This window comes from Vombatus ursinus, unplaced genomic scaffold (assembly GCF_900497805.2).
Source record: "Vombatus ursinus unplaced genomic scaffold, bare-nosed wombat genome assembly UNPS02014816.1, whole genome shotgun sequence".
Taxonomy (NCBI): Eukaryota; Metazoa; Chordata; class Mammalia; order Diprotodontia; family Vombatidae; genus Vombatus; species Vombatus ursinus.
In genome coordinates this window covers 22,388,019-22,412,645 of record NW_020954594.1, presented here as the reverse complement: position 1 = coordinate 22,412,645, position 24,627 = coordinate 22,388,019, and the positions used below count along the sequence as shown (strand labels likewise).

General features: G+C 35.9%; 1 protein-coding gene across 1 annotated transcript in view; it reads left to right on the top strand.

Annotated features, from left to right (window-relative positions):
* THSD7B (thrombospondin type 1 domain containing 7B) overlaps positions 1–24,627 on the top strand; it is a 901,933-nt gene that overhangs the window by 439,013 nt on the left and 438,293 nt on the right. Inside the window, exons 10-11 of the mRNA XM_027835643.1 lie at positions 18,498–18,630; positions 22,619–22,722. Of these exons, the coding sequence (XP_027691444.1) occupies positions 18,498–18,630; positions 22,619–22,722 (237 nt within the window). The remainder of the gene's footprint in view (positions 1–18,497; positions 18,631–22,618; positions 22,723–24,627) is intronic.

Below are 24,627 nucleotides of genomic sequence, written 5' to 3'. Positions count from 1 at the left end.
CTATTTTAAGACTGGAGATAGTACAGGACCCTGAACCCAAGAGTCCTTGCTGTAGTAGTAGCTGCCTTCAGACTATCATCGTTGCTCCCAGCCATAGCTCCCTGACCATTGTCAGTGAAACTACCACTGTGGAGATTCAACCTGGTGAAGGTTTCTACAAGTGCTGCTGCCCCATCTCCTCAGCAGCCATGGCTATCGAAGGAGTAGAAAGTCCTCAACACTAAAGTTGTTGGCATCATCAAGTGGCTCAACACTCGAAACCAATATTGTTTTATCAATGGAAAGAACATTAAAAACAATTCATTTCTCTCTGCTTTTCTGCTGAATCCTAAGGAGCTCAGGACCTGTCCTTCTGACATGCAGCTCGAACCTCCCTTTGTTTTGTCTTCCTCTATTAAAATGTGAGCTCCTCGGGAGCAAAGGCTGCCTTACTTTTCTGTTAGCACAGTACTTTTCACATTGGAAGAAGTTAATAGTTGGGCATTCATTCTTTCACTAAGGGTTGAATTCAGTTTTCATCACATTTTTCTTGGCCTTGAATATCTCTTATTAGTACTTGGAAATCAGTTTTGTTGAGGAATTCCACCAAACTGAATCTGTTTATTAAACTCACCTCTAGATTCAATGTTAGAAAGAGGTTTATATTTTATACAGTCAGACAAATTATTTGCCCTCAGTTATGGAACCATCTAATCTTAACTGGGCAGCTACGTGGTACAGTGAATAGAGAGCTTGACCTGGAGTCAGGAAGACTTATCTTCCTGTGTTCAAATCCAGCCTCAGACACTTACTAGCTATGTAACCCTGGCAAAGTCACTTCACTCTGCTTGCCTCAGTTCCTCATCTGTAAAAGGATCTGGAGAAGGAAATGGAAAACCTCTCCAGTCTCTCTGCCAAGAAAACCCCAAATGAGGTCACAAAGAATAAAACATGACTAAACAACGTTAACTAGTAGAAGTACTACCTTCTATGGGGCAGCTAGGTGGCGCAGTGGATACAGCACTGGCCCTGGATTCAGGAGGACCTGAGTTCAAATCTGCCCTCAGACACATAACACTTACTAGCTGTGTGACCCTGGGCAGGTCACTTAACCCCATTGCCTAGCCTCCCCCCCCCCAAAAAAAGTACCATCTTCTAAGCAATTCTGAAAGGGAACAAGAGGAAGTTATTATCTCCATTTTATAGATGTGGATGAAGGTTCAGAAAAATTAAGCAACTTAATTAGTGACCTAGCCAATCGCCTCAGTTAGGATTTAAATCCTGGTCTTCTTACTCTAAGACCAGTACTCTATCCACTGTTCTTGGCTGCCCCAGTACCGATCTCCCAGGGGAGTCCAGCTGATGGTAAGGACAGTCACTTAGTTTCTCTTCCTTAAAACCTTTGCTTTTGTAATCAAGCCTTTTGGGGGGAGTTTGGGGGGGGCTTTTCTTCCTAGGTTTTTGGTCCCTAGCCTATAACAACAGTAGGTTTTCTTTATATCTTCTCCCATCCTTTTTCTAACTTATATGGTGACTGTTTTTCCCCTGAAAAACTTCTACAGTCATAATCAATTACTCCCCAGTCTCTTCCATAGTTTGTTATTTGTTGGAAATTATCAGCTGTTTTGATTGATTCAGTTTAGAAATGAATTCTGTCATCCATCTGGGTCATCACACCCTATCCTCACTTCAGAGTCACAAACCAATATTATTTTTAAAAGATTTCTGTCAGGTCTGTCATCTGTGGAACTCAGAACACTGGGCATAAATCTTTGAACAAGCAGTGTCTGACACACTGAATGTAAACCAGCAAAATGGTCCCAAAATGGGGGAAAAAGAGATGAGAGAAGTGCTAGAACAAAGGATAGAAGATTAATAAGAACTGAAAAATGAAGACCTGCAGCAAATGTTAAGAAGTACAAACACTGAGAACTTGATTCAGCCAATACTCAGTGCCAACGTCCTGAGTGAGGAAAGAAATGCAGCTTTTTTCTCCATGGTTCATCTCTTGGGACTGGTTAAAGAGAGACTAAATGCTCTTAATATTATTATCAGAGTAATGGGAAGGCCAGATACCACCTTCTGTCTTGCTATTGCCAGGCAAAGCTTACAACATGTATTAATTCCTTCTAATGTTGCCTTAATAGGGACTTTCCAAATGATGGATGTAAATTTTAGTTTTCTATCTCCCATGCTATTTTTAAGTATTTTCAACTAGATTGAAAACCTCTTTGGGACAAAGATCATCCCTTAGTATGGAGCATATAGTAGGAAATCAATAGCTAGCTAGTGAGTAGTTGATTCAATGAATTCAACATTATTTAATCATTTGATTAATATCTCAATGACTCTGTAATCTGAGAGCTATACCTCTAATTGGAAATGTAGATTGTGACCAAATACTTATCTGTCTATGAATGAAATTGGAGAGAAATAGATAATATAAAATATCAGCTATTCCTAATAATGATCATTGGGCTTCAGAATGTAGTCAGAGGTACATTTAAATTCATATATGCATCCCCCTTCTTCCTGACCCTTTGTCTCATATCCTGACCCCCTTTTTGGTACATCCTGTCCTCCTGTTGGCTTAATTGTACTTTTGGAAACCTGAGACACAGGTGAGCAGGAAGAGAGAGTGATTACTTATCTGCAAATAATGAAGAATTGACTGGAAGAATTAACCTTAACTTAGAAGGTTAGAGCTCTAGGTCTTGAGCATTAATTCTAAGACAGGATTCTTGGAGACATCTATGTCTCCAAGAGATTGTTACAGCTTTGACCCTTGATAGTCTAGGGTCCCTTTGTCATCACCCAGTCAGCTGATGTCTGTAATTTGTACAAAGCTCTGTAATTACTTTCTACTCCTTATTCCATTGGGGTATAGCTATTATTCCTTCAGCAATGTAGTAGTAATTAAATCACCCCTTCCCTTCTATTTAGAAGACAGAAAGCTCTTCAATTCAGTGCTACTCAAAAAAAAAACATAGACTGACAAGATTATCACACTAGGAATCAAAAGGATGACAGCTATTCCAACCATGTGGACACTATGGAGTATAAGGGCAATAGTGGATTGAATATTGAGCTGTATAGGGAGTAAAGTGTTGGCTTAAATTTAATTTCTCCCATAATGCTGTCCAATTTCCTTAACAGTTTTGTTAGTCTTTACTCCAGTGTCTGGGGTCTTTGTGTTTCTATATGTTGTATACCTAATTAGTTACACTAATTAATTTTGCTATTTTTAACCAGTATGAAAATTGTTTAGTGAGTGATGCTTTGTTATATACTTTGATATCTGAGAAGTTAGGATACCTGGGTTCTCTTTCAAGTTTTACCACTAACAAGCTTATATGACTTTGGGCAAGGACTATAACCTTTCTGGGACTCAGTTTTTAAATCTGTGAAATTAAAATGCTGGATTAAATGACTTCTAGGTTTTTTTTCCTAATAAATGCTTTTTTATTCATTCCTTCCTATTTGAAAAGTCAGTGTTCTATGTTTGGATGGTTTCTAAGTTCACTTTTAACTGTAATAGTCTTTGAACTCTGTTCAGAAGGAATAAAATTGAAATTAGTGGGAGAATATCAAATCATACAGAGCCAGGACAAGATCAAATGGTGCCTAAAGAAAGAAGTATCATCTGAACCTATGAGGTCAGACCACAGTCCTTGTGGAGTCATACTATGAGTTCTCATGGGACTTAGGTCCTACTTAGGAGACCACTACCCTTGTGGTTGTTATGATATCAAATGAAGCTATCATCTATCTATCTATCTATCTATCTATCTATCTATCTATCTATCTGTTTATATGTCTATCAACACGTGTGTGTATATATACATGTAGGTGCTTATAACTTATTGCCTTCTTCCTCTTTCTAGTCCTTTCCCCTACTGCCTCCTCCTGCTTTCATTTGGAAGAGGTGTGGTTTTTTTTTGGGGGGGGAAAGAAAATGCAATGTAATCTTTGATGAAGATCACAATCAATGTCTACTTCCCAGTGAGTAACTTCTCCTCCCCCCCCACCCCCACCCCCCCACCCCACAACAAAATGAAAAGGGAGGGAGGCTCTTACTAGTCACTGCCTTCAAATGCAGATCTCACCTGCTGAGGGGCACCCACAGCCATAAAATTATATGGCTGGTATGAGATAACAGAGGAATTTTCCTAGTGACATCTATGCAGCTGTTAGAGTTAGCAGTTAGTTTAAGTTACAAAAGCCCTCAGGGCAGATACTATTCTCAGAAGGGAAGTGGTTTAGAGAAAAGCCTAAAGACTGACTATGGTAGTAAGGGTGTATGTGAACTGTCTTGACTGGTTGATCACAGGACCTTTGTGGTCAGACCACAGTTCCTGGAGAGTTATACTATGACTTCTCATGGAACCTTAGCCCTACTTAGGAGATCCCTGCCCTTGTGGTTGTCAAGAGGATCAAATGAGATAGTATTTGTAAACTGCTTAACAAAGTGTCTGGACCATAGTAAGTGCTTAATAAATGCTTATTCCCTCCCTCTTCTCCCTAGTCCAGCGTTTCCTTCTATTGATGAAGAAACTGGAACCCCAAAAGGGTTTTGCCTAAAAATAAGCAGCTCATAAAGTGGCAGAACCAGAAATTAAACTAAAGTTTTGGAGACCATAGGATTCAATCAATAAATCAACAAAGATTTATGAAGCATTTACTTTATGAGGCACTATGGGAAAGACTAGGGATACAAAGAAAGGGGGAAAAACTGCCCATGCCTTCAAGGAGTTTCTGTTATAATGGGGGAAACAACATGCAAACAACCACATACATACTCCACAAGATGCCCAAAAAGTCTTAGTATAATTTTAAGCTTTAATAGCTTAAAACTGCACTGAGATTTTTTGAACACTGTATGTATGTGTGTGTGTGAGTGGGTACAGATTACATGTATGTGTACATTTAAATAAGTCTGTGTATGTATGTGTGTATATATAAATATACAGAGAGAGAGACAGAGAGAGAGAGAGAGATGAGAGAAGTGATACCAGAGGGAAGGAGCTAGCAATAAGAAAATCTTTCTGCAGAAGATGGTATTTGACCTGAATCTTGAAGAAAGCCAGTAGACAGAGGTAAGGAGGCAGAGCATTCCAGGGATATGGAACAGTCAATGTAAAAGGCTTTCAGGAGATAGAATCTCAGAATCAGGAGACAGAATGTCCATTATACCATGTTGCCTTGGAGATTCTATTGAATGTAGCCATCAATCAAATGTAGGCATCTTGGTGTAATAGAGATAAGATGAAGAGACCTGGATTCTAATCCTGATTCTGCTACTAAATGTGTGACCTTGGGTTAATTCTTTCCTCATCTGTATTACAAGAGGGTTACTTGGATGGTGTCAAAGTAAGGTCCTTTGCAGTTTGAAGATGTTATGATTTTGAACCTTATTTAGCATTTGCTATATGCTTAGCATTTTGAGATGAAGGATATAGAAGGATGTTAAAATCCTTAAAAAAAAGTTTGAGGTCAGTTTTTCTTGTAGTAGCCAAATACATACACAGGAAGAGAAGGGAAGACCCTAGAAACAAATGTCCTCAAAACAAAGCTCCTCATAATACTATGGAAAGAGCACTAGATTTTGAATCAGAGAATGATGGTTTAAATCCTGTCTCATTTACTACCTCTGTGACTTCAAGCGAATAACTTCTCATTGGGCTTCAGTTTCCTGATCTGTAAAATGGGGTAGGTTGTAGAGTAGATGGTCTCTAAAGGTCCTTCCAGCTCTAATATTTGTATAAGATTTTGGTTTCAGACACTTGCTTTGGGAGCAGATTCTCTAAAGAAAGGAAAAGTAGTAACAAAAAAAGTCCAACACTGATAATGATCCTTTAATTTTTAAAAATATTTTATTTTTTCCCAATTACATGTAAAAACAATTTTTAACCACTTTTTTTTACAATTTTGATTTCCATATTCTCTCTTACCCCTTCATTGAGAAGTTTAGCAATTTGATAAAGGTTATCAATGTGTAGTCATGCAAAACATAGATAATGATCTTTTTAAAAAGAAATTTATAGAAGAAATATAGAGAGAACATCCTTTAATTCCTGTAAAAGTGTCAAGGCTCTGGTTCTTGGTATTTTTTCTTAAATTATGACTTTTACATATGTGTATGCATACACACACACATATATAATATTGATGTTGCTTATGCTATATTAAAAATAACAACAACATCTGTTAATACATTGCATTGGACCTCATTCTTCATCTCTCAAATTCATTTCATTATATTCTGTGTTAAAATATAGAACAACTTTGTGTTTTTATAAGCACTATCTATTGCTTTCATTTAGCAGCCAAGCTTCATTCTAATAATACACAGAATATTATTACCAGCTAATATTTATGGAGCACTTTAAAGTTTATAAAGCTCTTTATATACATTATACACACATATGTATATACATATATATATATAATATCTCATTAAATCCTCACAACAATCCTGAGATGAATGCTATTATTATTCCCATTTTATAAATGAATAAGCTAAAGTTAAGATAACTTAAGTGATTTACCCAGGCATCAAGTTTCTGAGGCAAGTTTCAAACTCAAGTCTTCCTGACCCCAGGTCAAGTGTTCTGTCCACTGTATCACCTAGCTGCCCAATCTGCCTGATCTAATTATCTCTTAGGGTTACTGACATAGTCTACATTTGTTTGGATAAAAATATATTTTCCTTTGAAAATATCTTGAATTCTCATTAAGCTCTTCATATTTCTGTGATTGTCCATGGGCTTTTTAATATGATTCTTATTTGGCCTCATAAGCAAATGAGTTACTTTTAAGAAAAAGAAAATCTGATTCTAATTAGTAGTTTATTTTTAGGCCTCACATGAATTGCAGATGGAGTAGAATAAATTAGTTGTGATTTAGCTGGAATATCACTTTAAGTTTATTAACTAATCTTCTACAATTAAAAAGAGAAGAAATAATTTTTTAACTCCTTGATGTGGTCTCATTTCAATACGATTGATTCCAAAACAACAACAACCACAACAACAAAACCCCTTTTTTTTGGTGAAGCTTTTTTGTTCTCCGGATTAGTTACTGGGGAGAGGAAGGGGTGTCTGCATATTGTTAAGTTTCCATTATGGTAATAAAGCTTGTAGTGAGAGATGCAATTAAATACAGGTACCTTAATATTTCAATTGGGAACTTGAGGTTTAGTAGAAAGTAAATCATTTATTTACAATATTTACAATAATTTAAAAAACAAATCAAAAGCTAATACAAAATCCAAGTTATAATGTATGAAATAAATTGCCCAAAGTCTAGACAAAAATCTATTAAGAAAAATCAAATTAAATCAAATTTAACTGAAGAAGCTGATATTTCTTCAAATTTTAAACACTGTCACCTCAATCAACAGTTGGTATTTTACCCACACCTCTCAGATCCTGCAAGTTTGAAAATGAATTTTTAAAAATATTTAATGTCATACACATTATGATGAGTCAAAAATATAAAGATAGTTCTGCAAGAAATGATTGATCCTCTGCCATTTCAGTTATCTCCAGGCTAAATTTAATTTACTCTGATTCCTAAAATATGGTTAATGGAGCTCTAGCTGGAGAACTTAAGGTCAAAGATGAATGCTTCCGTATTAGTTAAAGAAAGAATAAAAACTTCATGGAAGTTATAGACTGACAATTTTTACTCTCTGACCCCTCATAACTCTTACAATCTCAATATCATACATTTTATTCATGACACTTCAGGTGTTTGTATGGAACTTCAGTTGTTTGTATCATTCTCTAAATTATTCATGTTCTTTTCTCCACAACAAAATTATATATTGCTTAAAGGCAAAGATCATCTCATATTCTTCTCTTGTTTTACTCTTTGTCATTTTTGTTGGAAGGGAATATTATGTGATCTTAGTAAATACTTATTTTGTTGGATCATGTAAGAAAATACATTATTTTAAGGGACAGATGTGCAAATGAGTGGATTGCTTTTATTCTGTTCAATTCAATCACATTTATTAAGTGCTTACAACAGGCCAGGTACTATGTTAGGTGAACCGACCTAAAGACTACCAGGAAAAAAGTCCCTGCCCACAAGAAGCTTACATTCTCCTGGGTATACTTAGTATGCACTTAAGTAAATATAAAATGTAGACAAAGTAAATAAATTAATTGTAAAAGGAAGGAAATTCTAATAACTGGCAGAATCAACAAAGGCCCCAGAGGCAACAGCAAAAACTTGTGAATGTTCTGGTTCCTGAACCTACATAGGATGAAGTTAGGGGATTTGATCAATTATCACTGAAAAGGTAGTATGATTCACACAAAACCTGGAGTTAGGAAATGGAATGACTTGTATGAGGTAATAGATAATAAGCCAATACAACTGTAATGAGTTGTATTTTATACATGAGGGGAAAAAATGAAATAAGAATGGAAAGGTAGGTGGAAGTAAAAATTCTTGTTGTTATTCAATCATGTCCAACTTTTTGTGACACCATTTGGGATTTTCTTGACAATAATACTGGAGTAGTTTGCCATTTCCTTCTCCAGCTCATTTTATAAATTAGGAAACTGAGGCAAACAGGGTTAAATGATTTGCCCATGGTCATACAGTTAGTAAGTATCTGAGGCTGGATTTGAACTCAGGGAAATGAATCTTCCTGGCTCCAGGCCTGGCATTCTATTCACTGAGCCACCAATTAAAAGGCTTTAAATGTCAGACTGAAAAGGTCATATTTTAACTAAGAAGTAATAAAAGCCATTGGATTTTTTTTAGTGTGTATGTGGCAGGGGGAGGGGTGATCATGATCAATTTGTATTTTAGTAATATAAATTTGATAGCTGTATGTTAGATTAGAGGAGAGAATGAAAATTGGGAGACAGATTAAGATGTTATATAGACTATGTAAACGGAAGGCAAGTGATGTGAGAAATATGAAGGTAGGATTAGCCAAGACTATGGGAACTGAAGGATAGGAAAGTATCATTCATGATCCCAAGGGTGACTAGAAGGGTGATGGTATGATCAAGAGAAATTGGGAAAGTGGCAAGAAGGATGTACTTGGGGGGGCTGGAGAATATGATGAGTGCTGGTTTAGACAAGTTGAGTATGAGATGTCAGTGGGACATAACAGTCAGTAATGTCTAGCAGGGAGATGTTTAAAGACTCAACTTCAAATAGATATTAGGGTTAGATATATAGATTTACTTATCATTAACAAAAAGTCTGAAACACTTTCCTAGCCCTACTTAACCTTAGTGCCTTCCCTTTGAGATTATCTCTAATCTATCCTTTATATATCTTGTTTGCATATGGTCATTTTCATATTGTCTCCCCCATTAGACAATGAGGCCCTTGAGGGCAGGGACTTTTTTTTCCTATCTTTGTATTTCCAGTACTTATCATAGTGCCGTATACATCATAGATGTTTCATAAATGCTGATTTATTTGACTCGATGTGATTTGACATGTAGATCAGCTGAACTAGGGAGATTGCAAACATGGCAAGTAATAAGCCAGCCAATGAATTAAGTGACAAATAGGTATGTAAAAGCCATGTCTGCACTGAGCCAGCACTATTGGTTGAAAAAAAAGACAAACTTCAATCCTATTGGTTTGGCAACATTTAGATAAAAACAAAGAAAAACTCAAAACTCCAAATTATACTGATTTTTTTCTGTGCAATCAAGGCAGCATTTAAATCTAGACACATGTTTCATTTTAAAATGTGACAGATGAAACTCTGCAAAAAATAGGTTTCATTCCAAGATTCATAGTGGCACAGATGATTTTAGATAATAGTGGATTCCAAAGATTTGAATATTTGCATAAAATAATATTTATAGAAAATAAACAATTCATTTTCTAGAAGAGAGCAGAATAGGTTTAAAGTCTCATGGCAACTGCCCTTTTAAGCTGTCATATGAACAGACATGATCAGAATGGTATTACTCATACAGATCTAACCAGAATGTTCTTAGTTATTAATAAACACAGTTAGCAAACCTATATGCCATGTGTACCAAAGTGTAATAAAGATTATTGTGAAATACTTTTCCATTAAAAGTATAATATACACATGCTTAATGTTAGCATTTTTAAGCCACAATACTAGACAGATGGCATTTTTATGCTAAAAACTTGTCATCTGCTAATGTAATATAGAGTTTCAATACATTTTAATCTTAATGTTGAATGAGGACCAACAAGGTACTGAATTGTATACCAAACATTGAAAATATCATTTATGTCAGATTAAAAAAGCTCAGAATGGAGAAAGCACTACAATTTCATTACATGGGCAGAAAGTGAAAGAAGAGACAAATATAATTTGTCATAATTAATAGCATTGTTAAGAGCTCATTGTTTATATTACACAACTACTAATTAAACCCATTATTATGTACTTATTCAGATCTCATATTCTATTTGAAAAATGTATTACAATAATTAATTATTTAACTAGTGCTTATTTTTTATCTCTTGCATGGATAAGCAGATTTATATGAACTCTTTTGCAACTCCATAGAGCAAGAGAAGCTAAATATTTTTAAATAAGGATAGCAAATGACATTAATCCTTATTTTTATGTACTATATATGGGGATACCTTTGCCTCTTTGTGTAGGTCCCCACCTATACCCCACTCACAAACACATACCAAATTGTCAATGCAATTCAACAGACATTTATCAAGTATCCACTGGGATACTTAGGTATCCACAATATAAGTATCCACTGGGATTCCACTTACTGTGGAATAATAATAATAATAATAATAGTAAGCATTTATGTTGTGCACTGTTTAGAGCACTTTATAATTATGATCTCACTTGATCCTCCCAACAACCCTGGATGGTAAATACTATCATTATCCACATTTTACAGCTGTGGAAACTGAGACAGACATTAAGTGACTTGGCCAGGGTCATGCAGCTAGTAGGTATCTGGGACCAGATTTGAATTCAGGTCTTCCTATCTCCAGGCTGCACCTTATCTGCTTTTCCACTCAGCTGCACCCAGGAAGAGGCTGTGGACTAGAGCAAGAGGAGTTCTAACACCTACACCAAGGCATGCAAAAGGAAGCATTGCTTCCTGTTCCTCTGCCATCTTAGCTCTGCTTCCTCTTTATATCCCTTGTGAAAACAGTCAGATGGAAAAGTTCTATGGATCACCCATCCAAATCAGACGTCTGGAGTGAAGCATGGCTCCTGATGAGGAGGAAGATCAAAAGCAAACCTCAGCAGCATTATGTCTCAGATCCCAGGAGCTGAAGGGCGTCTCAAGTCAAACACCTAGCCCAGCCTGCAAAGGCATACGAGGGCAAGAATCCCTGGTCAAAGAGGAGCCTATCATTCTGTCATTCTGAAACAGCAGTTTCAGAAAAACAAAATCGAACAAAAAGTATGGGTCTATGTATACTATGTATTCATAGCAATGCTTTTGCAGCCGCAAAATCCTGGAAATAAATTAAGTGGCCTTTGATTGATGATTGGCTGCAAAATGGCTTTCATATTATTAATTGCATTATAAGAAAAGATGAATTGGAAATTCAGAAAAACATAGAAACATTGTATGAACTGATGCAGAATTAAGTAAGCAGAACCAGGAGAGCAATATATGTCAATCAACAACACTTTATTAAGCACCTACTTCTGCCAGGCACAATCACTACAGTAAATGAAAAGAATACTCAAATAATGCTTCAAGCTGAATAATCATCATTGTTGGTTCCCTTATTTGGTACTCTCACTTCAACTTTCCTTCTATTCATTTATCTTAGGGAATAAAATGTGTACACAATTAAGTAAATACAAGATTATTTGAGGAAGGCAAGAGCCCTAACAACTGTGGGGTTCAGGTAAAACTTTGTAGAGGATTGAACAACTTAGCTGAGCCTTGAATGAAAATAGGGATCCTGAAAGAAAAAGATAAGGAGGGTGCACATTCTAGGAATTAAGAATGGTTTCTGCATTTGCTCAGAAGAGAAAGATGACATGTTAAATTAAGGGAATAGCAAGTGGTCTTGTTTGGATAAAACACAGAGTATTTTATTCCTGTCTTTTCCCTTACATTCATCCATTAATTCTTCAATTAAACATTTCTTAAGTACCTAATATGTTCAAGGCTTTGTGTTAGGTGCTGGTACCACACACTTTCATATAATTATGTCTCCCACAGCAGTTTTTACTCCTATATTAATTCATAATGATTTTGCAGGAGAAGCTTTCGGTACACTAGATAATCTCCATTCTATAAAATTACTTTTTTATATTATTTCTTTTTTTAAAAAATATTTTAAATTTGTGGAATAAAATAAGCACTTTCAAAACACAGTATAATAAAAATGATTACACATGAAACTGCAAATCTATTATGTACAATTTGCTATTTCTTGTAAATATATAATAAAGTTTTCATAATTTTTTTCCTTTTTTATTTCTTCCCTATCACCCCCAAAAGTTATGTTATTTCATAATTTTTATTCTCAAGAGTTACTCCATGTTCTCAAGTAATGAATCAGAGAATCAAAAAAAAAATTCTGACAAGCACTGGAGATATTAATACCAAAGCAAGACAATATTTTCCTCAAATTGTTCGTAGTCTAGTAGGGGGAGTTATCATAAATAAGGGCATTTGACTTGGAAAGTCAAAGTGATGGGCAACAGAGCCATAGGGGAATCAATTGACATGCCTTTACATGAATATTTGTAGTACTCGTTTGATTACTGCACCGTTAGGAAGGGTGAAAATGTATATCATGTAAAAAGTGACTGACAGGATGAAGGCTGCGGTAGGCAGTTTGATAGGGTGTGAAGCCTGATGTGGAGTCTGGAACCAGGTGAATATAACAAAACATTGGTGAGTTGGCACTGGCTGATTCACCATTCAGGACTATGTCATCATCTTATTTCAAAGTTCTTCTCCTGTATTTAGCTAGTAATGCTTTGCCAAATAACAGTAATAGTTGGAGACAGGAGAGAGCCTTAATAATATCATTCTTACTACTTTAAAAAAAATGACTACATTATTTGTTCAGAATTATTTTGTGATCTGTTTTGCTGGCTCTTGTAAATCTAAAGTCTCTTTCTATTAGAATCGTGAATTGTTAGAGTTATAATACACTTTAGAGTTCATTTAATTCATTCTCCTCAGTTTGTACATGAGGAAACTGAGCGTAAGAGAGATTAGGTGATTTGACCAAGGTCACACAGCTATTGTGCTTACTCTTAGATAGTCTATCCTCTTCCTTTGCTATGTGTGTATACACATGCACATGCACATGTACATGCGTATATAACACATACATGTACATGTGCATACATGTAGATGTGTACATATAAACATGTGTGCATGTGTATATTTGTATGCGTATATAGGCACATTCATATATACACATGTTCATACACATATATGCATACACATACATATACCTCCCAATCAAGTTAATTGCCATATTTTTTTCATCTTCAATGTTTCAGCGCTTTAAAGTTCCATAATCTGTCTTTTGCAGGCACTCTCTCCCTTGATACAAATCACAAATCCCATTTCTTTTGGTAAACAAGCTTCATGAATTAATTGCTGTGACCAAAATGTTTACCAGTCAATGGTCCACTTTTCAGCAATCAAATTATGTGTGCTTAGCTAGGGGGTGTTTTTGAAAACAATTGGGCCAGTTCATTAGAACCGTGTCAGCTTAAATTTGATAAAACTTCTCTTGTACTTCATGTGCAGTAGTGGAATATTCCAATAGGCTTTCACTATCAATAGTTTTTGAGAATGCATATTAACCTTCACTATACAATGTGGGACTTAAACAGAGGTTTTGTTTTTTGTTTCTTTTTTTTCCATCTACCAATTACAAAACATCAAATGGTCCAGTGTATTCTATTCATAATAACATTAGCTATTTAGGGTTAAGTGCACACTTATAGAGAATTCTTTTTTATAACAAATCACTGATTGGATAGCTGTAAAGTCAGGCATAACTTTTGAAGAGCTCAATATTGTTCCATTCAAGTTAACAATGAATGTTTTTGCAAGGCTCTTATGACCTTTCCTTTCAGGAAAAGATTGGCTTTGTTTTCCTTACATGAATCTAAAAGTCCTACCTCCCAATCCCTCTCTACCTATTCCTTCACTTCTAGCTCACATAAATACTTTCCTTGTAAATTCAACATTAATTAGAAATTGTAGTTTTTTTTTTCCCCTCTTAATGCTTTTAGTTGTTGTTGTTGGACTATTTTAACTAAGCATAATTATTCCTGATGCATTAGTTGTGGTAAAGTATACATAAATCAAGACTGAACTTGGGTCAGTTGCTTATTAGTCATAATCATACTTGAGTAGTAATTTATATTTGCAAACAGACATTTTAATTTATCATTATTTTTCCTTGAGTTTAATGAGGTTGGTGTTACCACTGTGGAAATTCTACAAATAGCTAGAGAGTTTCATTGGTAAGGTTAAAGTGGAAACTGTGACATCAATATGAAAGCTCTAACTGAACTATACAACTAACAATAAAGTAGACAAGGCTCAATTTTCAGGCACCACCTTTCCCTACCCAGCTGGAATTTAACCTCTCCTGCCTCAGAACTTCCTTAGCACTGACTCAGTACCTCTTGTATGCATTCTTCATATTCTCATTTATATAATATATGTGTGTGTGTGTATGTATATGTGCGTGTGCTTTTCTTATTTTCCTAACCAGAAAAAGAACTAGGGCTGTCTTCTCTGATCTCTCTACATATTTTCACTTAGTGACCTTATCAGCCTCCATGAGATACATTATCATTTCTATTCTAATGACTCCTATACCTGGGTCTCTTTCCTGAGCTTCATTGTCCTATCGCCAACTGCCTATTGGATGTTTGGAACTGGATGTCCTGCAGTCATTTAAAACTCAGCATGTCCAAAACAGAAATTTCTTTCTCCCTCCAAAACCTCCTTTCTTCCAAATGTCTCTAATATTTTTACAAACATGGTCATCCTTCTGTTCATCCAAGTTCTCAACCTCAGTATCATCCTTGACTTTTCATGTCCCAGACATTCAGTTAATTGTCATATTTTATCATTTCTATCTTTGCAATATCTCTTGTATATGTCTTGTATCTACTCATGCAACCACCACTCTAGTTCAGGCCCCTGTTACCTCTCACTTGGATTATATTATCTACCTCCCTCAAATCTCTGTCTTATCCAAACCATCTTCTACATAGTTAACAAAGTGTTTTTCCTAAAATACAAATCTGATGACTCCTTATTACTTTTAGGATCAAATTTAAACTTGGGCATTTAAAGCAACCTGGCTTTTTCCTACTTTTTCAGTATTCTTATGCATTATTCTCTATCATAGATTCTCTGTGCCAGACATGCTGGCTTATTTGCTATGCCTCACTAATGCTTTTCCATCTCCTCTCGCTGTTGCCTTCGTAAAGGCTTTTCCCCCATGCTTAGATTGTTCTCCCTCCTCACTTCAGCCTTGTGAAATCCCTGATTTACTTCAAGATTCAATCACATTCTTTGTGAGGCTTTCCCTCCCTTATTCCCTACTTAGCCCTCCACTTTGGTGCTAAGATTCTCCCTACCAGAATGACCTTGTATTTGTTTTCTGTGTGTTTTATATGCAATTATATTTTAAAGGGCCATTTTTCTCCTAAGGATGTAAGCTCCTTGAGGGTTCTTTTGTCTTCATACCCTCACTGCTTAGTGCAGTCTTTGTCATATAGTAGGCACACAGTATGTATTAAGTGAATTGACTTGAACTTGACAAGGACATAGGAAGCACCTCTCAATAAGCCTGAAGACTAAAACAAAACCAATGCCCTCACGAGACCGAAATGCTATAATGTCCCCTTTCTAACTCTTCTCTCAGTGGCCAGCTAAAGTTCCATCTTGTGTGAAACATTTCTAGACCATCCTCTCCCCCACCAATCTCTCTTTCCTCTGAAGGTCTATGGTATCTTTGTCATTATTTTGCGTACACTGTTCTTGCTTTTGTAAAAGTAAAGGATCTGACTTATATATCTATCTCCAGTGCCTAGCACATTAACCTGTCCATAGAAGTTGCTTCATAATATGGATGGTGATATTAAAATGTACATCTATGTAGCAGTGGTCCTGTGAAGACATCTTTGTGGCTGCGTGTAAGACTTAGACCTACCATTGATTTTGATGAAGCTTCAAGAAAACAAATGGTACATCACCAAACCTGACAGGATCACTAACAATGACAAATATAGCCAATAAATGGACACTTAGACAATTCACATTCAACACAATTCTGCTTGGCAGGTTATGTTCAGATCATTCTAAATATCACAATGGTCAAACACTGTGATGAGTTGGTCACTGGAAGGAGCAAGGTTGAAGGGGCTCTTTAGGAACTCACAGAAACACTGCTCTTTTTTTTAGTGTAGCTGACAATCATTAGCACCAGAACTAGCAGCTTGATATGAAACCATCATTTATTTGTTTGCCTATTCATTTATTTTCAAAAAAAGGCATCATGCCTATTTTAAGAGGCAGAATTCAAATAGTACCATATTCTGCAAATGCTGTCTGCAGTAGCCAACTTACAGACAGTTTTCAGGGGCATGTGCTATGGGGGAAAACAAACAAATAAACAGGCTGCTGATCTGTCTTCTGATATTTTCAGTTGCATGTGTTTATATGGTTAATATTCATGGTCAGTGGCCTAATCTCAACATATTTGATGTCTCCATAATTGGATAATCTGGAATTATTATCATTTATATCACTATTGCTTTCATACAGGACTACCCCATTGGGCATAGCATACTTGGGCTAAATGTTTTCAAATAATTAGATTAAATTTAGTTCAGTAGAGTTTTAGCGTTTTGCAATTTACATTATTTTATTTTGGTTGACTAGGAAGATACTTGCTAAACTTGAAGCACTTCCAAGGCATCATTAGTAAGTAACGGCAGCCAGTAAAATTGAAAGACGAGTAAAACGTGTTTCTGGGCTTTTCCTTCTCCCTCTTCCATCTGTCATGTACCCAGGTGCTCAGTGCCATCAGGTTATTAAAATGGATCTTTTCAAGTGATAAGAAGGACAAGATCTAATAAGTAATTCACATTGAATTTTGAATGACTCTGTGTGTGTGTGTTTGTTTGTGTGTGTGTATAATCCAGACTTGTGATTTCATCAGTGTGGAAAATTTTCAGCATGGAAACTCCCTCTACCAATTTCAATTTCAATTGTCATATTTCAACTTGTCAATAAATTGTAGTCATAATGAATTGCCTGAGGAACTCAGATATTATTTGACTTCTCCATGTTCACAAAGCTAGTGGGCTTCAAAGGCAGGGCTTAAAATCAGGAATTCCTGGGGCAGCTAGGTGGTGCAGTGGATAGAGCACCAGCCCTGAAGTCAGGAGGACCTGAGTTCAAGTCCGGCCTCAGACCAAACACTTGTCACTTACTAGCTGTGTGACCCTGGGCCAGTCACTTAACCCTAATTGCCTAAAAAACAAAACCAAAAAAAAGAAACAGAAATTCCTGACTCCAAGGCAGTGTGACGTCATCATCATCATCATCATCATCATCATCATCACTAGCATTTACGTGTGAGCAACTGTGCTAAATCCTTTACAATTATTATCTAATTTGATCCTCAAAACAACTCTGGGAGTTATGTGATATTATTGTCCCAATTTTACAGAAGAGGAAACTGAAGCAATAGAAGCTAAGTGACTTGTCCAGGGTCACACAGAGAGTGAGTATCTGAGGTTGGATTTGAACTGAGGTCTTCTTGATTCCAGGCTTGGTACTCTGCCTACTGTGTCACTTAACTATTCTCATGTGGATAGAGAGCTTACCTTGGCCAAATGGAGACTAATTATTAGTGACTTTTAAAAAATTATTATATTTCATGTTTTTCTTTTAAGAGAAAACTATAAAAGACAATGCCTAGATCCAAAGAGTGACAAGTATCTCAGGAGTGGGACAAATAGTCATATTTTTGAGCTGTGTACATATGCCTGGGGCCTTTTAATGTTTTCCTTGAAGGCTAAAGGAAATTTTCAGTTCACTGGATCATAGATTTAGAACTAGAAAGATGATATATCTCAACCTTCTAATTTAATAGATCAGAAAATGAGAGTTTACCTGACTTGTCCAAGCTCACAGAGATGAGTGGCAGAGTTGAGTCAAATCCCATTTCTTCTATTCCAAATTGAGCATTTTTTCCACTATAGCACATTGAATTCTAGATTAATCAGTTTTTGCCAGAATTTCATAATGTGGTAACTCATTTTTATATGCAAACATGTGCTAATGAGTTATTTTAAAAGATTAAAAGAAATAATAAATTTTTAGCGGAGGTTTTGATTGTGAAAGTTGGTACCTTGTTTCTCTATGCTGTTATTCTTATTTTCCAAGTTTCCTTTCCAACTACAATTTTCCTAATGTATTTTCAAATGCAGTCTAAACTTGGTCCATAGGCATGAATGGATAATGTGTTGTCATTTTGTTTTTCTTTTCTTTCAGAAAATGGCACATTAGTAAAACAGTCCCGATATAGGGTTGTCATTCAAGAGGCTGCAAATGGAGGACAAGAATGTCCAGATACCTTGTTTGAAGAAAGAGAATGTGAAGATGTTATATATTGTCCTGTATACCGGTAATTAATCATTTTATTGTATCATTGTATAATAGCTCAGTAAATAATTTTACTGCACATTCCAGGTTCTTTTCTTCCATTTATTTAAAGTTATATATTCCTTTAAGCTTAGAAGGACAGAGAGAGAACAATCCACTCTATATCCCCAGCTTTCCACTAGTTTCCCTTCCTATTTGGACTATCCTTGAAGGGAATGATTTTAATAACATTAACTTATGCTTTTGCTTTTCTGGGTCTTGCTGATGAAAGACTTTTTTTTTCCTTTATCCAAACCATCAGAGTCATATACAGCCATTGTAGCTCAACTGTCATACCTCTGCTACTCCATTTCCATGCCTAAGCTCCACAGTCACACACTATGGACCTAAAGACAGGCCAAGAAGCTTTTGCTGCATTCTAGCATAAAAGCTGTAGTCTAAGAGGTCCTTAGACCAATGGGATCAGAAACCAGAAAAAGAAGATTCATCAACTTTTAGCATTCTTCCCCCAAATATTCATTTTTGTCGATAGAAATAACAGAGGCAATTTTATTGTGAATTAATTTTGTGCACAAAAGAGATAAAATGGGAAAATGTTAAGATACTGACAATATTTAGAGGCTTTCAATGGATGAAAATTAAAGGATGTACAACACTATTTCAATTTTTGCCAAGGGGCAGCTAGGTGGCACAGTGGATAGAGCACCAGCCCTGGATTCAGGAGGACATGAGTTCAAATCAGGCCTCAGACACATAACACTTACAAGCTGTGTGACCTTGGGCAAGTCACTTAACCCCATTGCCTAGCCTACCCCTCCAAAAAAAAAGAAAAAAAAGAATTTTTGCCAAAGGAAATTTAAAAAAAAATATTTAAACTCCATGCATATTGACTTGGAAGATTTTTGGTTGTCATTAATAATAACAAATTAGAAATATATACAAGCACATAGCTATTCAGGCGCATAAAATGCAAAAATATTCCGTTTTCAGGTTATAGTTTAGGGAGCACGTTGTAAGATAAACTAGTGCCATCTTGTCTTAAAATAGTAAAAGCCCATTTTGCTTTGTTCTTCAATGCTCTGCAATTACTGCTTAATACTATGTCTGGGTTAAAGACACCTCCTTTTAGATGTTCCTGATTTAAGGAGTGAAAGAAAACTACAATTGTAAAGACTTTGTGGTTCACAGCACAGTTTAAAGTACCTTAACAAAATTGTCTCTTGTCTTTCAAAATGCATTCTACATTTCACTTCTTATTTCAGTTGTTGACTTCAAGAGATGACTTGTGTGAGGAAATATTAGTTAGGAAAGAATAGCTGTTTCTTGGGGAAAAATAAAATAGGGAGGCTATTTGCAATTCAGATTATGATTAGACATCATAGAACTACTCTAAATTATTAGAGATGTGGTCTTTATTATTCCTGTATCTCTGTCTGGGTGCATGCATCGGTTCTATTTAAAGGAGTTAGACTGATATGTGATTATGGAAGGAAATGAGTAAACACTGGAACAAAATGTACAATACTATTGGTTTCTCCAAGACTGGAGGGTCAGGGCTGGGTTTGTCAGAATTCACCAGGTTTATGATAACCAAGAAGAAGTCAGGGTATCTCCTTATAGATTTTGCCCTAAAAGTAGGTAAGAGGGCCTAGTTTCAAGTGTCTTTTGTTCAGTCAGTCAGTGAGCATTTATTAATCATGTATCAGGCATGGTACTAAGTTCTGGGGACAAAAAGAAAGGCAAAAACATAGTCCCTACTGTTAGGGATTCCACATTCAAATGGCAGTGAAGTAGTGCATAATTCTACAATTTTTCTTTAGATCTCAATATCCACTGGAACCACTCTATATGTTCTAGTTCCACATTCCCAGAATAAACTCATGTGATATAGGTTGGTAAATACTTGAACAGGGAAGTGTGAAAATGTTTATTATACTGTGGAAAATTAGGGCCTGAGTTTCCAGACGCAATTGGACTAAATGTTTTCCAAGATATTCTCTGCTCTAAATCCTATGTTCCTATGAGGCTACTTCTCCCACTTCTTGACTCCGTTAAAGCTTTGTCTTCACAGGGTTGTCAGACTGAATTGGAACCATATTTCGCTATGACCTGGACTGCCTGTCGTAAAAATGCTAAATGTTGCAACATTTTCTATCTAGAAGTAAATACGACTACCATTTAAAAACGTAATGCGGGGGAGGGGTACAACAACAACAACAACAATAAGAGTAAGGAGAGAGAAGTGTGGGATCAGACCTGTTTTTTGTTGTTGTTGTTGTTTTTTTGTTTGTTTGTTTTTGTTTTTGTTTTTTTTCCCCATTAGTGAAGGGAACTTTCAATGAGAAAACTCCTTCTACCAATGGAGATTAATACTTCCCCATAGTGTAGTCATAGAGAGCTGTCCAAAGCCTTGAAAGATCTTCGGGAAATCTCCAGTTGAGAATTTACTAAGCATTGACCTTGCACAAATCATTTAAATTCCTCATCTGTTAAATGAGAGACTTGGGTCAGGTGACTTCTAAAGGGCTCTTCTAACCTTGACATTCTATGATTCTGAACCAAAAGATCCAAGTGGTATTCAGTTTCAGGCTCTAATAGATGGGGGAAAATAAGCAGATAGAATATGCTGGGTTTGCTTAGATCTAGCATAGTATCAGTACAGCTAAAGTAACCTGAAAATTTTCTGACCCATCATAAAAAAAAATGGACTAAAATCTCTATCTTAGTTGCTATAAGACTGATAACTATGTTACCTTTAGAAATGATACCGAAAGAATTTATTTATGCCCTGAGTGTACTTATTACTGTGTTTTGAATAGTAATCAATTCAAGTCTAATTTGTTAAATGTCCCTTGCTATTTTCTAATATCCCATCAATTTTTCAACTCATCATAATATTGATTGTTGACGCTTTTGCTTAATAGTTCTTTCTGAGATTTATAATAAGTTGAATATCATCAGAGCTTAGAAGCAACCTAATCTTGGGCATCCACAACCAATTTTGGGATCAGAAAGACCTAGGTTCAAATTCTGCCTCTGACAAAGACTAATCATGTGACTTTGGACCAATCACTTAACCTCTTTGTGTCTCAGGAGACTCTAATAAGTTGTTGGAAATGTGCTACATTGGCACAGTAGGTTCTTTACTGAGAGCTCCCCAAACTGATAAAACTCAAATGCCCTTTTAAAAAATCATCAAAGCCCCTGGCACACACATGAGATGCATAAATTCAGCAACTACATTATTCTGCCAAAGGAACCAGACTAATACCAGCACCTAAGGCAGAAGACTCTTCTAGATCATTGTGCCTAGGCAGATTTAAAAGATATAGCTTTACTCTCTGCCCTGAAGGTCACAAAAAGAGAGTTTTGTTGGACAAGGAGAAGAGAATTTGAAGTGGGAAAGTTTCCTCAGCAAGCATTTTACCTGTGAAATATAAATCTTGGTATTCTTTTCAGACCGAGGTTAACTTTTTGTCTGTGCTGTGAAAGAGTACAAGGGAGAGATTTTCACTGAAATGGCCATCCTTACAATCTTGTTTAGATTTCTGAATTGCGCTGAATGCCTATGAGATGGCCCTACAATCACAAAGGAGCCCGGGTTGCTCTTTAAAAACTAAGTGTAGCATTATCTTGGACACAAGCTCTGCAGTAGATGAAACATTTATACCCTGGATGCCCAAGGGAGTGCAGGGCATTTTTCAGCATAAAGGTCACTAAAGACCTAGTTTTCTAGCTGTGGTCATTTTTTACTATAGCCCTTCATTGCTCCATTTCTAACATGGCATAGGGTCCGTGTGAAAATGGAATGAGTGCATTTAGTGTGGATCCAAGGCACAAGCCATATTGATGGATCGCATGAAGTTAATGCCATGAACTATTTTAAATCTGTTGTTTTGTGTCCATTTTTTAATCGTAATGCTGAATTGTCTTTGTCCAGGTTTGTTATTTGTTTATTTCAGTCTTCACATCTGAATAACTGGTGGAATCTCTCATCTTTATAATCACAGGTGGAAGCCTCATAAATGGAATTCATGCATTCTGGTGCCAGAGTCTGTCAGGCAGGTGATGATGGTCATCACTGAAGCCTGTGGAAAGGGTTTACAAACAAGAGGTAAGCTAATTTTTAATCAACATTTATACTGGAAAGGGAATTGGAAAAATTCCTTTTTGAATATTCTTTACCTGCTTTTTTGCATATGTGAATAAAGATGCAATAATATTTGGTTGTTTCTTCTAAGTTTGTAATTAGGTTTACTTTGGGTCACAGCTAAAGTTTGAAGTTGGTTAAAGTTGATATTAAATGGTCCTGGCATAATCAAAACTGGGTAGCTAAGGATTAAAAACAAAAGATCTTTTCTTAAGCTTAAAATACCCAAATAATAACTTATACACACACTGGGTATTAACCAATAAATTCCATTCATATCAAGATTAGCAGACTGGCTTTTCATATCATTTAGACTAAATTTATTTTTGGGGGCACTTAGGTGGCATAGTAAATAGAGTGCTGAGCCTAGAGTCAGGAAGACTCATTTTCCTGAGTTCAAATCCAGCCCCAGACACTTCTTAGCTCGGTAACCCTGGACAAATCACTTAACCCTGGTTGCTTCAGTTTCCTCAACTGTAAAATGAGCAAACCATACAACTATGTGCAGAATGCTATCTTACTTGGCTAGAAGAGATACAAAAAGACAATGCACTGATATTCATAGATAAGTGAATTATAGATTTATAGTAATTTTTATAGGATTCATGAAGTTGCTACACTGACATTCCAAGTACAAATATGGTGATGTAAGTCTCCTCCTCAGGAAGATTCACTCATTCCAGGATAATGTACAAGCTCCTCTATTTGGTATCTAAAATATTTCATAGTTTGGTTCCAATTTATTTTTCCAAACCAATTTCATATTCTTCCCGATCATACACTCCGTATTCTAACCCACATGGCCTTTTTGGTGTTCTCTGTACGTGATATCCCATCTGTAACTTTGAATAGGATGCCCCCTATGCCTAGTCTGTTCTCTATCCTCACTGCCCCCTCTCAGAATCCCTAGCTTCCTTTATAGCCCACCTCAAGTGCTGTTCCCTACAAGAAGTCTTTCCTGATTTCATCCAGTTGTTAGTATTCTGCCCCTTTCCTGCCCCTTCCTGAACTAATTTTATTTATTTTGTATTTACTTATCTGTGTACATGTTGGCTCCTGCTAAGGAGAATATAAACTTCTTGAAAGAAGAAACTATTTAATTTTTGTCTTTGTATAACCGATGCTTAATAATGACTGCAATGAACTAAGAGTGTTTACTAAATTCTGCTTGAGTGAATGTTGAATTAATGAAGGGATTTTGAGATCTAAGACTCTACAGTTATGACTATTTGTCAGCTTATATAGATGTCATGAATGATGATCAATTATTAATAATTATTAACTTTTCTGGGCCTACATTCTATATAAAAATGATCTTGGAATAGACCATAACTTTGTTTTCAATTTAAAACCATTCAGGAAATGGCATTCAAAAAATTTAAATTTCCATTGAAAATGTATAAAAAGAACTTAGCCTGGAGAGTTGTTATTGGAAGATCATCAAATTGATTGATTACTCTTTAGCCAATTTCTCTTTAGCTCACAATCTAAGCACTCATATGAAGTATGAGCTTTTTACAAGAAATGCTTGGTTTTTGAAAGCTAACTACATAACTGCTGAAGGGATATATTAAATATAAACTGGGAAGAGTTATTAGTACCACATCGGATTCATAACTAGTTTTACCCTTAAGGAAAGGAAAATAGAGAACTAAATGCATCTTCACTGATAGTGTTTGAAAACCAAGTTGCTAAAACATTTCCTGAAGTGAAACTGATCTCCCTGGTGGGCCAACATAAAAACAAAACAAAGTAGCAATACAAAGGGCTAAATAAAGGCATATTTTTTCTAAAGCCAAATATCACCTTGCAAAATGAGAGGTTGATTCCAGCAGCTTCCAATTTCCTGTCCTGCTCTAAATCCATAAT